At 35.5% G+C, this 15365-nt stretch overlaps 1 protein-coding gene across 6 annotated transcripts in view; it reads left to right on the top strand.

The window, feature by feature from the left end:
- Positions 1-15365, top strand: part of TMEM63A (transmembrane protein 63A) — a 41163-nt gene that overhangs the window by 8124 nt on the left and 17674 nt on the right. For all 6 annotated transcript variants that reach the window (XR_015731497.1, XM_034427931.3, XM_087883145.1 and 3 more), the window contains exons 7-14: positions 4524-4575; positions 5714-5822; positions 7110-7180; positions 10153-10233; positions 11661-11784; positions 12172-12305; positions 13000-13137; positions 14599-14752. Coding sequence is in view for 5 of the 6 variants with exons in the window: in XM_034427931.3 (XP_034283822.1) it covers positions 4524-4575; positions 5714-5822; positions 7110-7180; positions 10153-10233; positions 11661-11784; positions 12172-12305; positions 13000-13137; positions 14599-14752 (863 nt within the window). In the remaining variant the exon portion in view is untranslated. The remainder of the gene's footprint in view (positions 1-4523; positions 4576-5713; positions 5823-7109; positions 7181-10152; positions 10234-11660; positions 11785-12171; positions 12306-12999; positions 13138-14598; positions 14753-15365) is intronic.

Here is a 15365-nt window from a genome sequence, read left to right on the forward strand (position 1 = left end):
TGAGCAATCTGATTTAACTGTAGCACTGTAATACAAGTGTTCTGTATTACCTGAAATGCCTTGAAGATTATCGATATAATTCATATGAGACTACTGAAATAGCTAATGAAAATTACTGTATTTTTCGCTCCATAAGTTGCACTCCCTCCCCCCCCCCCCAAAAAAAAAAAAAAAAAAAAGTGGTTGGAAATGTCTGTGTGTCTTTGGTGAATAGTAGCCGGGCCACAGCAGGCTACTACTTTTACAGTGCTGAACCCCACCTCTTCTGTCTTTGTCATTGCCGGCCTCTTCTGTCTCTTTTCCGCAGTTCAGGAATCAATAGGCAGAGCTGGCACATGAGAAGACACCTATCTGTAGTCCTCTCAGGCTCTGCCTGAAAGTTTTTTGTCTTGTTTTCTTCCTCTAAACCTAGGTGTGTCTTATGGTCAGGTGCATCTTATATCTTTTATAATCAAAATGCCCTATTCTGTAATTTAATTTGCTAGATTTTGATCTCCTGAAATGATATACAGTTATTTAAGTACAAAACGTACTTATAGTATAATCTTTATTGAACGATACATTTGTTTTGGTGATGACATGTTACTTTTCTTCCAAGTTGTGCTTAGAGGCAAGTGGATATGTACATTGACATTAAGTAACTGGAATGTTCTCCTGTATTTCAGAAGTTAGTTGCTTGAATTGCTCAGTTCACCATCATTTGGAAGAACAAAACCTAGGCTGTAGGCTAACTATTGATAATTGAAAATAAGTGAATTCTGTCAATTTGTTCATTCCAAATACAGAAACTGTAGCAGACTTTTTATTTTAGGACATCATTAAAATGGAAAAACTTTGAATTTAGTACAATCCATATTTAGCTTTTTCAGTATATAGACAGGTCTGGATTTAAGGGATTATATTTTCCTGAAAAATATTATTTTTGCCATTTTCTAATAGTTCAGGAAACTGAAACTGCCAAAGTTAAAATATATGTTTTTCTTTTTCTGCAATGCGTAAGGATTGCCAAGGTTGTAAGAAATCAGTAAGTATAACAAGATAGTTTGTTATGAACAATATGTTTTAGATTGGGTTTTGTGAAATTGTTTTTTCCCCAGTATTTCTGCATAAAGCATCATAGGAATTGATATATTTGCAGAATGTTATATTGTAATATGTCTAGGTGGATTATCGATGTAATTCTTAATGGACAGAGAAAAAAAGATTGTCTTTTTATCCACAGTTACTGCTCCTCAAGGAAAGCTATAAAACTATAGAGACCTTGTGTTCCATCTATTCCTGATACTTTGGGAACAGAGTGGCAGAATAAAGAGAGAAAAAAACTTTTCTCTCTCACAACGTTGTTTCCAAGTTTTAAAAAGTATTATATAGTTGTTACAAAAGTATTGGGTTTCAGAATAATTTTCACAATTGTTCAATTGCCACAGAATTTTGCCAAAGTAAGAAGCACAACACTGAGAAAGAGATCCATATTTATTGCAATGACAGTTAGATACCTGCTTTACAAGAAAGATGAACCCTGAACAATGGAAAAGCAAAGTTCTTTTAATTGAAGTTGGGGGCCACAAAACAGGAAATCCTAAGGTTTCTGACCAGTTTGGAGAAGCTTGACAGGTCTTTGTCTCTGTAATTGAAGTAAGTTCTCTTGGTAGGCAAAGTGGACCTTTCCGATGGACAGCAGAGATGAGGAAGTTCATTGTAAGGAAATGGAATGCTGAGGTCATCAGCTAATAAGATGGAAGGCTGGGATTTTTCTAGGTTGCAACTTCCAATTTGTTATTGGGCCATGCTGTGAGCTGATAGAGAAGCTTTTACTCTTTGGTCTAGATGGGATTGCACAGGAGCTTTTTCTGGGACAGAGAGGGTCAATTTGAGTCTGATAGGATTAGGCAAACAGACACACTGGGTTTGACCTTGGTCATATCCAAAAGAAGAGGGGAGATGGGACGGGAAGGAGGATAGTCACCATTTAATGTTCTGGGTTTATCTTTTCCATTATACAGATATGATTCTTTCATATCTGTGCATATAGGGAAGAGCCAGCTGGTATAAATTCAGTTACTTGTACTTTTTCCAAGGAAAGAACAGAGAAATGTAGGGCTAATGACATCTATAAATCTTAAGGGGAAAAAATGGGTGGCAAGAAACTCCTTTCTGTTTAATTCTGTGTTCTCTTCAACATGAGCTTCCATGATAGTGCTGCTGTTAGAAGAATCCTGAACCTTTAAAGTGCACATATTAATTGCCAGAAGGACAATTTATATGGAGATGATCCACTGTATTAGAATTTAATTCCATTTTGTTTTCTAGATTTTTACTGGTTGTAGAACATTGGCTTGGATGGTGTATTTGTCACTAGCACTTTTCTAGTGTATATATCAATACTTCTAGTTAATCAGTTTCTTTTCCCATTGGGAAGCACTTTTTTGCCTCCTTGAGTCAGCAAAAACTATACTGGCATGACATGTCCTGTCTGCATTGTTGCCTCTATTCTGCCTAGATCAGAGGCCAGCTGTTGGCTGGCTGGAGAATTCTGGGAGTTGAAGTCCACAAGTCTTAAAGATCCCAAGTTTGAAGACCTCTGGCCTAGATTGTTTATATATAAAGTTACTGAATTCACCTGATGTCTCTCCAAAACAATGGATGTCAAAGTCTAGCATGTTTTCAATAACTTATGGCTGCCCTTTCACAGGATAGACATAAGGAGAAAATGCTATTTTAATGCTGATATTGCTAAGGATGACGTGACTCTGTCTTGATCTTGGGCTGAAGATGAGATGAAAGTTAATGTAACAGACATGTATCTGAAAAAGTAGGTAGAAATTGATAACCAAAGAAAAAATAAACATGCAGAAGAATTAGTATTGCTGAAGGAAAGTCAGCATGGATTCTGCAAAGGTTATCCTGCTTTATCAATTTTCTAATTTTTTTTTTTACAATGTCAACAGACACCTGAATGGAGGTCACCCTGTCAACACAGTATACTGTATTTGAATTTTCTAAATGCTGTTAACAAAATTTCATCAGAAGTTTGACTAACCTAGTGATCATGGGCTAATAGGGCCTGTCTTTTTATGAATTACTTACTGGTTAGGAATCAGAAAGAGAAGAATACATAGTTTTATCACTGGAGGATAGAAAGAAGTAGAGTACTTCAATTATTTGTGCAAGGACCTGTGCTTAATTCTGATTATAAATAAACATAAACAATGAGCTGTCCGAGTGAGTGGATGTTACCAAGCTACTCAGAGTATTTTAGACCACAAATGATTTTGAAGATCTTGTGAAATATCACTTTAATTGGAGTGGATGAGCAGCCAAATGGCAAATTTGGCAAGTTTGGTTTCATTAAGTGTAAAATTGAGGCATAATGCAACAAAAACCCCTAAACGTTGTATATACACTGATGGGGCAGAGCTTCCTGGAACAACAGTTAGTCCTCGATTTACGACCACAATTGAGCCCCAAATTTCTGTTGCTAAGTAAGACAGACATGAGTTTTGCCCCATTTTATGACCTTTCTTGCCACAGTTGTTAAGTGAATCACTGCAGTTGTTAAATTAGTAACATGGTTGTTAAGTAAATCTGACCTCCCCATTGACGTTGCTTATCAAAAGGTCACAAAATGTGATCACATGACCCTGGGACACTGCAACTGTCATAAATACGAACCAGTTGTCAAGCATCCAAATTTTGATCATGTGACCATTGGGATGCTGCAATGGTCATAAGTGTGAAAAATGCTCATAAATCACTTTTCAGTGCTGTTGTAACTTTGAATGGTCAGTAAATGAATGGTTGTAAGTTGAGGGCCACTTGTAATCAGTAAGAAAATCTGGTAGTCACAGTGAGTAGTTCAATGAAGATAATGACAAGGGGTAGGGTTAATTATGAAAGGCAAATTCCATCCTAGGAATCATTGCGAAAAGAATTGAAAATAGAACTGCTAACATTATAATCCCATTACAGGAATGTAGTGAGCAATTGTGTCTGGAACACGATCTATAGTTCTCATCACTTTGTTTAAAAACAATACTATAATAGAGCTGGAACAAAATGTAGAAAAGGCCAACCAGTATGCCTTTCTTATGAGTAAAGGCTAGAATGTCTTTGTAAAAAAGGAGACAGGTGAGCATTTTTGAGCTGCATAAAATTGAGATTCATTTTTTTCTCTTTCTTTAAAAAACTAGTACTAGGATTCATCTGATGAAGTTAATTGGGAATAGATTTAGAACAAGCTCATAGAAGACAGGTCTATCGTGGGCTATTAGTCTCTATATTGGAGGCAAGGGGACAAGGGCAAAATAAAGGCCTGTATCCATTTTCTCCTTTTAGATGGATCCTGTTAACCATTGTACTAGACTAAGATGACTCTTGATTTGATTCAGTGGAGCTATTTTATGTTATGTTCATCTTAAAAAGCAGCAGTAATAGGATAACCAAGCTGCTGTATTTGTATAATACTTAATTGTTTGCAAATGAATGAATAAAACATACTTAAAATATTATTTTCTGCTTCTTAGATAAAGATCCTTTTAGCTTTGGAAGAACTACTATAGCAAACTTACGAATAGGGTAAGTAATCATGAGATGTTTGCATGCTATATACACAGAATACTTTCCTTGAACATTCTTTACTTTTCAGTTTGGACAATATTTTTAAATCATGTAGTAGAAGAGAATAAGATGTGCTAGACATGCACTGAAAACAAAAATGTAATGACTACACAGTTATCAATGAATTATCTTTGAATCCTAGAATGTAACTTGTCATGAAACTTGGGAAATGTAATTTCCAAAGCCTAAGAGTAAAATGGAGACATATTTTCATTCCCTCCCAACAGCTGTTTCTATAGGCTATCTGCATATGAAGAGTGTAGCTAAGTGGGCTACCAGTGGAGGAATACTATTTGAATCTGAGCTGTAACTTTTGGAGTAAACTAAGGAATCACATATATACAAGTAGTCCTTGACTTATGACCATTCATTCATTCGGTTACTGTTCAAAATTAAAAACATGCTGGAAAAAAATGGATTTACAACTCATGCCTAAAAATTATAGCCATTAAAGCACCCACACAATCACATGATCAATATTTGGGTGCTTGGTAGCCTGCCCACACTTAGAACCATAGGGGTACTGCAATTCAGCCCCCCATCTGGCCCACCAACCAGACCCACTAGCATGGCATAAAGCTGTCTTCTCCAAAGGCCTTGACTTCAGCCATAGCTCTTCCACCAAAAGTGCAGTTGTGCAGGGTAGAAAAATGGCATAAATGGGTGGGTGGGAGAAGGGGACTAGGAGTTGCAGTGCTCTTGCACTGGTGAACTGAGTGGCCAACTGAGACTTCCCAAGTTGTAACAACTTTGCACTATGCTGATGGGCTAGGTGGCTTGCTGAATGGTAGTGACCCTGGAGTCATAAGTGCAGGTGGGCTGCCATGTGTCTGAATTTTGATGAAGATGGTGCAACAGCCATAATTTAGGCACAGGTTGTGAGTCTATTTTTTTCAATAGTGACATAATTGCAGTCAAGTACTACCTGTAGGGGCACTTGCTGAATGTGTCTCAGAGGTGAACAAGCAACTCTGAAAAAGTCAGGCAGAGGCATCCTATAAGTAGAAAATAAGTGAGGCCATGATAAATGTAATCAATGCAAATATTTTGCTCCAATTATTTCATTTCTAATTTTCTGAAACATTCTACTTTACAGGAATAATCTTCTCTGGTTACATACAATTTTTGCTGTGATTTACTTGATTTTGACAGCTATCTTTATGAAACAACATGTGGGTTCCATTAGATACAAAAAAGAAAGCATAGTAAGTTTCTATGAATTAAAAAAAATACTTAACACTTGAACAGTTAAATTAAAACCAAAGGGATACTGGATTGTGAAAATTGCTTCTTGGCATATTGTACTTATCACTGAGAGTGTGATGGGAGGAGTGGGTCTCCAACATGGGACAAACTAAATTGCCTATTCCATGATACAGCTTTGTAGAGTCTCTCAGCAGAGTTAATAGAAGGTCTATTTAAATTGAGAATAATGTTTCTTGCTCTCACTTTGATTTTTCCCTATTAACAAGTCACCTAGATTTTCTCTGAGACAACTGTTTCATAAAAATGTAGCTTTTCAAACAAAATGTAATTGAAAGTTTGCAAAACTGTATGTTTGGAGAACAAAGTGGTCACAATTCCCATCACCATCCCGCTTTTTATTTTATCTGTATTTCTGATGGGGGATTAATTTTAAAGTTATGACATCAAGTTGTTGCTAATTAAAAAAACATAAAAATAACTATAATAAAAGTGAGTTTAGATTGAGGACAGTTTGTTGGATTTTATTTGCATATATGTTAGTATGGAGTTTTAATGTTTTTGTATTAAATTATGTAAAGAAAAGTGAAAACGAGGTTCAAGCTGATTACAAAATCTGAATTTTCAAATATTCCAAATTATTCACTGTGATTGCAAATTTATACATGACAGACAGACAGAAAATATTTATAATTTTTTTTGTTTAACATGAAGTTTAAAGCTCAGAAATAACTATATAAAGGCTTATTAATTGCTTTCAAGCTTTAAATTGTCAAAAAGAAAGTGAAATAAATTGAGTTTTTGTTTTGTTTTTGCTACTCAATATCAGTAATTATCAGTAATGTTATCTCTGTGTGTTCTCTAGGAACTGTAAAAGCAGGTTCAGAGCTGTGGGGGGCTGAAGTACTGCTGAAAAAAATACATTTTTTTTTTTTTTGCATTCATAGTAGCTTATCTGTGTCCCTCCAAAGAACTTGGGGTAAGATCAGATTCAGATCTGGTCTGCTTAGAAGGAATACTAGTTTGACTTACTTATCTCTAGGATCCACATTAGCCTATATAGATATAACATGCAATGACATTTAATAAATATCCCTGGTAACAATTTAAATACTGAAGCTAAATATAATGTAATTTATAAATGTGTTAAAGAGAGAATTGAATTGAAGTCAGTCATAGAATTTTACAAAGAAAGGGTTAGGAGGGACTTTAGAGATGATCTATCACTTCAGTTTTCCTTTCAATCTTCCTGGTCAATTCACTGAGAAACTCTTATTTTTTATATGTAGGTAAAGCGCACATTGTTCATAACCGGTCTTCCCCAAAATGCCAGTGCAACAGCCATTGAAAATCACTTCAAGTAAGTTTTTTTAAAAAAGAAAAACCTAAATTTCTTTTTTTATAAAAAGATTTGCAAATATACTTTTTCTTTGTTGCAATAGTTCAGTCAGGTATATTGAGAAATGAGTATTGTAATTCTTTTGTTTTCCTTGAGGATATGTTAGTAACTGGATTAGTCCTTCTCCGTGCACAGGCAGGTGCAATCCATGGGACGGACCAGCTTCCATATCCCAAAATGGACCTCTGTGACATTGGCTCAGAAAATTGGCGCATAGCTCTGTGCAGTTGTGTGGTTATTTTAAAAGTAATGCCTGTTTTTAGTCAGAAACAGAGTTGTACACATGGAAATAGGGAGGTAATTATCTTTTTTAAAAAAACCCTCTCCTGAGATTGCTTATCTTACTAAAAACTTTTAGTAGACTATATCACCGTATTTTGATCAGAATCCTGTGCTGAGGTGAAATGTAAAATTTGTTACTACCGGTTCTGTGGGCGTGGCTTGGTGTGTGTGTGGGGTTATGTAACTGGGTGGGCGTGGCCAACTTTTTTTTTTTTAACTTTTCAAAGCATTTTTTCTAATGCTTTGAAAAGCCTCTGCCAATCAGGAAACTCAGCTGGGATCATCAGAGAGGCATTTAAAAAAATACCTCTCTGCAGATCAGGAAACTCAGCTGGGATCGTCAGAGACTTTTCAAAACATTTTTTACCACCCTTCGGCCAAGAGGTTGCAGAAAAAATGCTTTGAAAAGCCTCTGACTATCCCAGCTGAGCCATGCGATCATCAGAGGGTTTTTTTTTTACTTTTAAAAGCATTTTTTCATCGGAAGAGGTTGTAGAAAAAATACTTTTAAAAGTTAAAAAAAAAGCCTCTGATGATCCTGCGGCTCAGGTGGGCATGGTGGGAGGGGGGGTTGCAGGGATTTTTGCTACCAGTTCTCCGAACCACCCACCGCCATTGCTAACGGATCGGGTGATCCGGTCCGAACCGGGAGCATTTCACCCCTGCCCTGTGCCCTAAAATTCTCATAACTTATTTTCTATATTTCGTATAGGCAGAGGGTCCAGGGTGAAGTGGATTAATCTGTCTGAATGGAAAGCATTTGATCTGATGATATACTAATTCTCAAAGGCATTTGGTGAGATGTTCACTATGCCAGCAATTAATACTAAGGTTATAGTTCTCATTCCCATACTACACCTTCTTCAATATCAACAAAACATAAAATCCTACATTACTTGCCAAGAACAAGCCCATTCAACTCTTGGCAGTAAAATAATATCTCATTGACTATATCACGTCTTGATTCCACTGTCCTGCCGGAGCATATCCAGGAAACAGGCCCAATATAATCTCTATTATATGGAACACCTAGACACAAAGAAGGCTTTGATATTGTACATTGAAAATTTTGGAACAAATTTTACTAAATATGAATTTCTTCCATTATTATCAGTGGGATCAAGATTTGGTATTCTTGTTTCGAATAGAATTAGTAGTTTAAATGTCCTCTGTAACTCATTAGAAGTATTTTCTCTCTAATTTGGAATGAAAATCAAGTTGCTCAACTAGACACACTGATGTTACTTTAGATATATCTATGATTGGAATTAAGAATAAAATATTGTATGCTTATAAAGGGAGGCAAGAAAGGCAAATTATGGAAGGAGGTCAGGTTGTGGCAATGCAAGCTTTCTCTCTTTTGTAAGGATGTCATGAAGTTTCATGAAGATATGAAAGGGGCAAAATGTATATGGGACACTGTTTCATCATTTTAATCCAATTTTCATTTCTGCAGATAGTTCTGAGCTGTAGTGTTTTCTGCAAGTTTTATGCATTTCTGTTGATGCCTTAGGCCAGTTTCTTCCTCTTGTTTATGTTCAAGTCTTCCCTTTAAGATTTAAACGTTGAGGGGATACGTTAAATAAATCCAGGCTCTTTCAGGGAAAGAAAGATGCAATTTGTCTGAGCCTATATGATGGCGGGAGAGAGGCTAACAGTTTTAGAATGCTTTCCAAAGAGGACTGAAAACAAGAATTCATTAAAAAGGCTCTTTTTACCTCAAAATTATTTTTCTTAAAAGAAATTGGCTTGAAGAGCTGAGTATTCGTATTTGATTCAACATTAGTTAACATTATACATGTTCTATCTGATATCTCGGTGTCTACTATACTGAGGCAGTCATGGATAATCAAATCATGGGATTCCTCATTTAAATAAAAATTATCTACATTTTTGGAACTGGAGAAGATTAATCATTCTTTAGGTACCTCAGATGTAGTCTGAGAAAAGCAGTTTCGTAGCCTAAGGAAAGGTGTGAGATGCTGTATCTTGACATAAATCTATGTCAAACAATTTGTATAGTTGAAAAATAACAAGAGAAGATTGTTTTATAATTTTCGCATGGCAGGTATAATAATTATTGATGGTGTAGATATGGTTGTGCTGTAAGGAAGGATATAGTTCTCAGTATTACACCTATGCAATAATATTAGTGGTGAACCAACCCTTCCTTTTTCAATTTTGGTAATGATTTTGATAAAATGATTTGAAATAATTCCACAAGTTTTCCTTAACCCATGACCCTCCATATTTGTGAATTGCAATTCCCATAATTCACAATGGGTTTTGATTGGACTGATTTGAAATCTTGGGAAATGTAGTACAGTGCAGATGGAAGACACTGGGTTGGAAAATGCTGCCCTAGGAAATCAATCTTAGTAATATAATCCGTAGCATAATTAGAGCCAAATTCCACCATTGCAATTTCTGAGGTGCATTGTCCTCTCATTTACTATTTCTGCCAGCAGGTAAGGTTTCACAGAGCTGGCAATGGTAGCAGATGACAGTAAATCTATTCTGAAATATGTCAGATTTGATCCTGTTCAAAATGGGCTTGAGGCTAATTTTGTATTATAAGCATATTCTTTTGAAATGTTGCTTATCCTCCTATAACTAATCTGTAGTAACAGCTATTTTTTTTCCTTTTGCAGAGAGGCATATCCAACTTGCATTGTGCAGGAGGTGCAGTTGTGTTATGATGTAGCCAAACTCACATACCTGTCCGATGAAAGGTACCTGTATTATGGAGAAAGCATCTTAGTTTAAGTATAAAATATGTTAACTACAATAGGCTTTCTATGCCATTATCATAAATATTGAAACCCGTGCTGTAAAACTTATTAAATACTGTACATGCACAAATACTCAATAAAGAACAAATTGGTAGGATGTCATAGTAGATCACAGTAGAGTGATCTCATTTGTTAAATGTCTGATTCTCTCAGTGAAATAATTCATACATTTTGACTCTTGCTCTGAGAAATTCCAAGGAAGTGCACCTATTGGGGATGCTACATTGTGTGTACTGAATTTATTTAGATACAAGATGGCCTGATCACTTAAGGAGTTTGGTGAATAAAACTGGTTAATTTTTTTCTCATCTTACCATATTTATTTAAAGGGTTTATATTCTGCTTGCTGACTAAGATGCAATACAATATGTTTCAAAAGTAACAAAAATAAGCAAATTATTTGAGAAAGTCAACATTTGCAGACTTCATCCCAAGTTTATGATGTTGCCTACAGCTTTGTTTGCAGATCTCTGAGGAAATGACGCAACACTAAGTGGATGCTCCTCTCAGATATTTCAAAGGGCAGAATTTCCTCATCCAGGCTGCTAGGGCTGATTTAAATATGGCTCTAGGTAGCAGATGCAGTGGAAACGAAGATGAAAGAAGGGTGTTTACAATTTTCAATTGTACCAAATGCCATTGTTGTTCCTGGACTTTGGACACTTGGAAGGCAAACACTTTGTCCAAGAAATGGCTGATGGAACAATTAGATGTTTCATTAAGATGCTGTTATTAACAGTATGTCTGAGACAATAATGTAAAGAATGCCTTTTTAAACATTATGTGAGGTCTGGAGCAAAATGTCCATTTCACACCCTACCTAAATCACTGTAATTTTCTTCCCCATTTTTTGATCCATTAAATCCAGTGCTGTTTTAAACAAGAATCTAAGGTTGTATTTTAATTTATTGTTTGATTATTTTGAATCCTGAATTTTGAAGAGAGTTGCTTTCATTGGTGTCCTGTAAAAGACCCTGTTTAAGACTCCAAATGTTTAAGCACATTAAATATTAATAATATTAAAGATGATCTCTTAATAATTTCTAATTCAATAAAAGTGTACATCCTTTCAAAAACTATTACTATAAGGACTTTGAAGATTTTTCTTACCTAATTAGGTTCCTCTAATTAACAGAATTAACAGCAAAGCTTAAAAGTGAATCTTATATAAATAGTATCTATATGATTAAGCTTGCATAATTAAAGAAGTAGAAATATTTGGAATACCTATGATATGTATTATCCACTTAAGTATATTGCTTATCATGTGAAAATTATTTGTGAAAATGAGTACGTATTTTAGATATACACTTCATTTTAATAACAAATTCCTTGTCTTATCACATTTATGTATGTGTTTATACCAGAAAAAAGGCAGAGAAGAACATGGCTTATTATACCCAAGCTTTTGAGCACACTGGTAAAAGGTATCGCATAAATACAAAGCCATGTGGTCAGTTCTTTTTCTGTAACATCAGAGGATGTGAAAGGGTAAGAAGCTGTTGTGTTTCTTAGTTAAAATGTTAAATCATTGCAATGTTTAAAATTAGGTAAGGTTTGCCATATTTGCTTTTTAGGAAAAGACTAATAAGAATTTAAAACAGAACTGCTTTCGCAAGTTCATTCTCCTCAGCAATTGAATCAGATGCAGAGTTAAATGATTTATATTCCCTAATACTTGTCATGCTTTTTTTTTCTAAATATACTTAGATGGTAACTCTTTTTTTAGAAGTTTGATTTATTATTACTGAAATAATTGCATGTGAAACTACTTGACATCTAGGGAAGGAAAATAAAAAGAAACAAATGGAACAGTGAAATAGAATTATATATAAATACTTGAATATTAAAATGTAACAGCACTCTGCTTTTCAACAGGAAGATGCTATAGATTACTATACTGGAGTTTCCCAAAAATATATAGAAGAATACTTGAAAGAAGAAAAACTAATTTGTGATAAACCATTGGGAATGGCTTTTGTAACATTCCAGAGGATAACCATGGCCTCTCTGTGAGTGTGTATTTTTAAATTTTATTATTACTATTAATTATTTTAAATGAAATGAAACATCAGTCTATTCCTACGATTACTTCCAATTCAAAGCAGCTCTATTAAATCCTATTCGAAGGCAATGCATAGAAATCCTGGTGATGGTCCCGGTGACCAACCCAGATTGGATCCCTCAACACAGAAATCCTATTAAAAGGCATCTGTGAGTGTATGTATGTATATATACCATTGATTAGTAAAATGGATCTCTTGATTGGACTACATTGCTTTGAATAGATCAATCATTACATCTTTCAGATAGTAATAGTATAAACATTTTATTATAATATGCTTTATTTGTGTGTTTTTGACTTACAACAAACTTGAGAAAAGTGCTTTATGACTCAAAAAGCACTTCTGGCTGTCATAAAATGTTGCACTGTCCCCCCTCCCCCCACGGTCTTATGACCACATTTTGCATGTTTTACAGCTGGTTCTCATTTATAATTGTTTGCAGCATCCCGCAATCACATCAAATTTACAATATTTTTTGCTGGTTTTCAGCAAAAAACACCCATTTGGGGGAATGGATTCTGACTGCATGATTCACTTAATGCCCGCTGTAAAAACAGTCATAAAATTGAGGACAATCTTTTATGTGCAGTCTTGTATGCTGAGTCAACCATAAAAGCTAAAATGCTTAATTTTACTGTAGCATTCTCAAAGATTACAACGTCTGTAAATGTCAAGGCTTTAAATGCAGAGGAGAACCTCAACCATCAACCTATAGCAAAGATCTTCAGATTTCCAAATGGAATATTAAATACGCTACATATCCTCAGGATATTTGTTGGTAATGTATCTTATTTTCCCCTCTTATTTCATGTGTAAAAGAAATGAAATTCGATACCATTATTTTTTCCAGAAGATGAATGAAATTTATCTTAGCTATCGTCTATATTATTGTCAGAGTATTTAATTATGAGGCCAGAAATTGATAGAGCATCTTGAAAATACAATCTCAAAACAATTGCATTGATGTCTAGACTAAAAATATAAACTAATTCAGTGCACAGTTTTATAAATGGTTTAAGGTACAGTGTTGCTTAAAATATTGAAAATTCAAAAGGTTCACAAACTTTTAAACATCACTGTATTTTAACTTTTTAACTTTTTAACTTTTTATTTGATTTATATACCACCCTACTCCTGAAGGACTCAGGGCGGTGAACAGCCAACAATAAAATACATACATACAAAATTTAAAAAGCAGAAATAAAATCGAATTAAATAGTTTGGCCCAGACAGATTAAAACCCCAATCAATTTAAAACAAATTTAAACTTTGAATATTAAAAAATATTAAAATTGTTTAAAAAGAGGGAGAAAGTTAGGCCAAGCCCGCCTGGTGAAATAAAAAGGTCTTTAGAGCGCGGCGGAAGGTGTGCAGATCCGGGATCCTCCGTATCTCCGGGGGGAGCTCGTTCCAGATAGTAGGTGCCCTCACAGAGAAGGCTCTCCCCCTGGAGGCCGCCAGTCGACATTGGCTGACGGCACCCGGAGGAGCCTCTCTCTATGAGAGCGTACTGGCCAGTGGGAGGCTATTGGTGGTAGTAGGCGGTCCCGCAAGTACCCAGGTCCTGAGCCATGGAGCACTTTAAAGGTGGTAACCAAAACCTTGAAGTGCACCCGGAAGACCACCGGGAGCCAGTGCAGCTCGCGCAGGAGGGGTGTTACATGGGAACGCCATGTCGCTCCCATTACCACCCGCGCGGCCGCACTCTGTGCCAGTTGGAGCCTCCGGGTGCTCCTCAAGGACTTTTGCAGGACTTCTATGTTCTACTTGAACAATACACATGTCTTACAGTCAAGACTGAGCATTCAAATCCTTATTTTAAACTATTGTAAAAAAACCTAGCCAATTTTTATTCATGAATCTAGATGATCTTAAGAATTTGTCTCTTGTTTGAAACAAGCTCTGTTCCAGAGATAGAGTTCTAGAGTTTATCAGAGTTCTATCACTTCTTGGTAAAAGTTATTACAGTGGGGACCCTGCTGAATTCTTCAGTAAAGGCAAACAAATGCTACATTGTGAAGAAATACTGGGGAGGTTGGGGTAGATTATTAGGTTGCACTCGGGGAGGCAGCAGGCCAGGGAAAGGCATAAGCAATCTCTTGTCCATTTAATCTCCACTTCAGGATAACCACTAACTTTCTCATTTTTACATATTTTTATTTTGAACAAGACAGATCATATTCTTAATACCAGTTTGGAAAATAAGCGCTGTTACTGCTTCTCTGTTTTTGCTTGACAGGAATAATCTCTCAATTCAAGGACGGGATTGGTGGGGTAGATGGTTTTTTATCAATTTACTCCTTTTTGTTGGTCTCTTTTTCTTGACAACCCCTTCCATCATCATTTCAACAATGGACAAGTTCAATGTAACCAAACCAATTCAATATCTTAATGTGAGTAATAATGCACTATATCTGATTTTAATCATCTCTGCTTCTTTATGTTCTCATAAAAGATTTAGCTCTGAGGTTAAACTTAACTACCATTCTAAGTTATGTAAAGCAAAGAAAATATAGATAAGGTGAAATACAACCACATTTAATAAACACTGACACGTATTTCTCAAATATAGGCAAGCAACCTTCATCCTTTAAGTCCTATAGTTGTGTTCCCTGGTACATTTTCTGTGTTACTGCCAGAATTCATTCTTCTGTCGTGTTGTGATAGGAAACACAAAATTATATCCTCAGTAAGGACAATTGAACATCAATTAAAATTCTGCTTTCCCAAAAAGGAGACATTCCCAGCATCATTCACTTTGCATCATGCCAATCTTAGCCCTTAGACATGTCAAGAATTAGTCATGTCAGTTCCTTGCCACTAAAAGTTGTTCATCTTGTTTTAAAGGGTCTTGTTTGGAAATGGTAATTACCAGGGTTTTTTAAAATGAAATCTTTGTTTTTGGATTAAGCTGCTAAGAGATTTTGATCTCTTTCCAAATCCTATCTGCTATCATTATTCTTTTCGTAAGACCAATTTTATTTCAATGGTTGTTAAGCTGATATA

Source organism: Pantherophis guttatus, chromosome 1 (genome assembly GCF_059756535.1).
Source record: "Pantherophis guttatus breed Tessera chromosome 1, ASM5975653v1, whole genome shotgun sequence".
NCBI lineage: Eukaryota > Metazoa > Chordata > Lepidosauria > Squamata > Colubridae > Pantherophis > Pantherophis guttatus.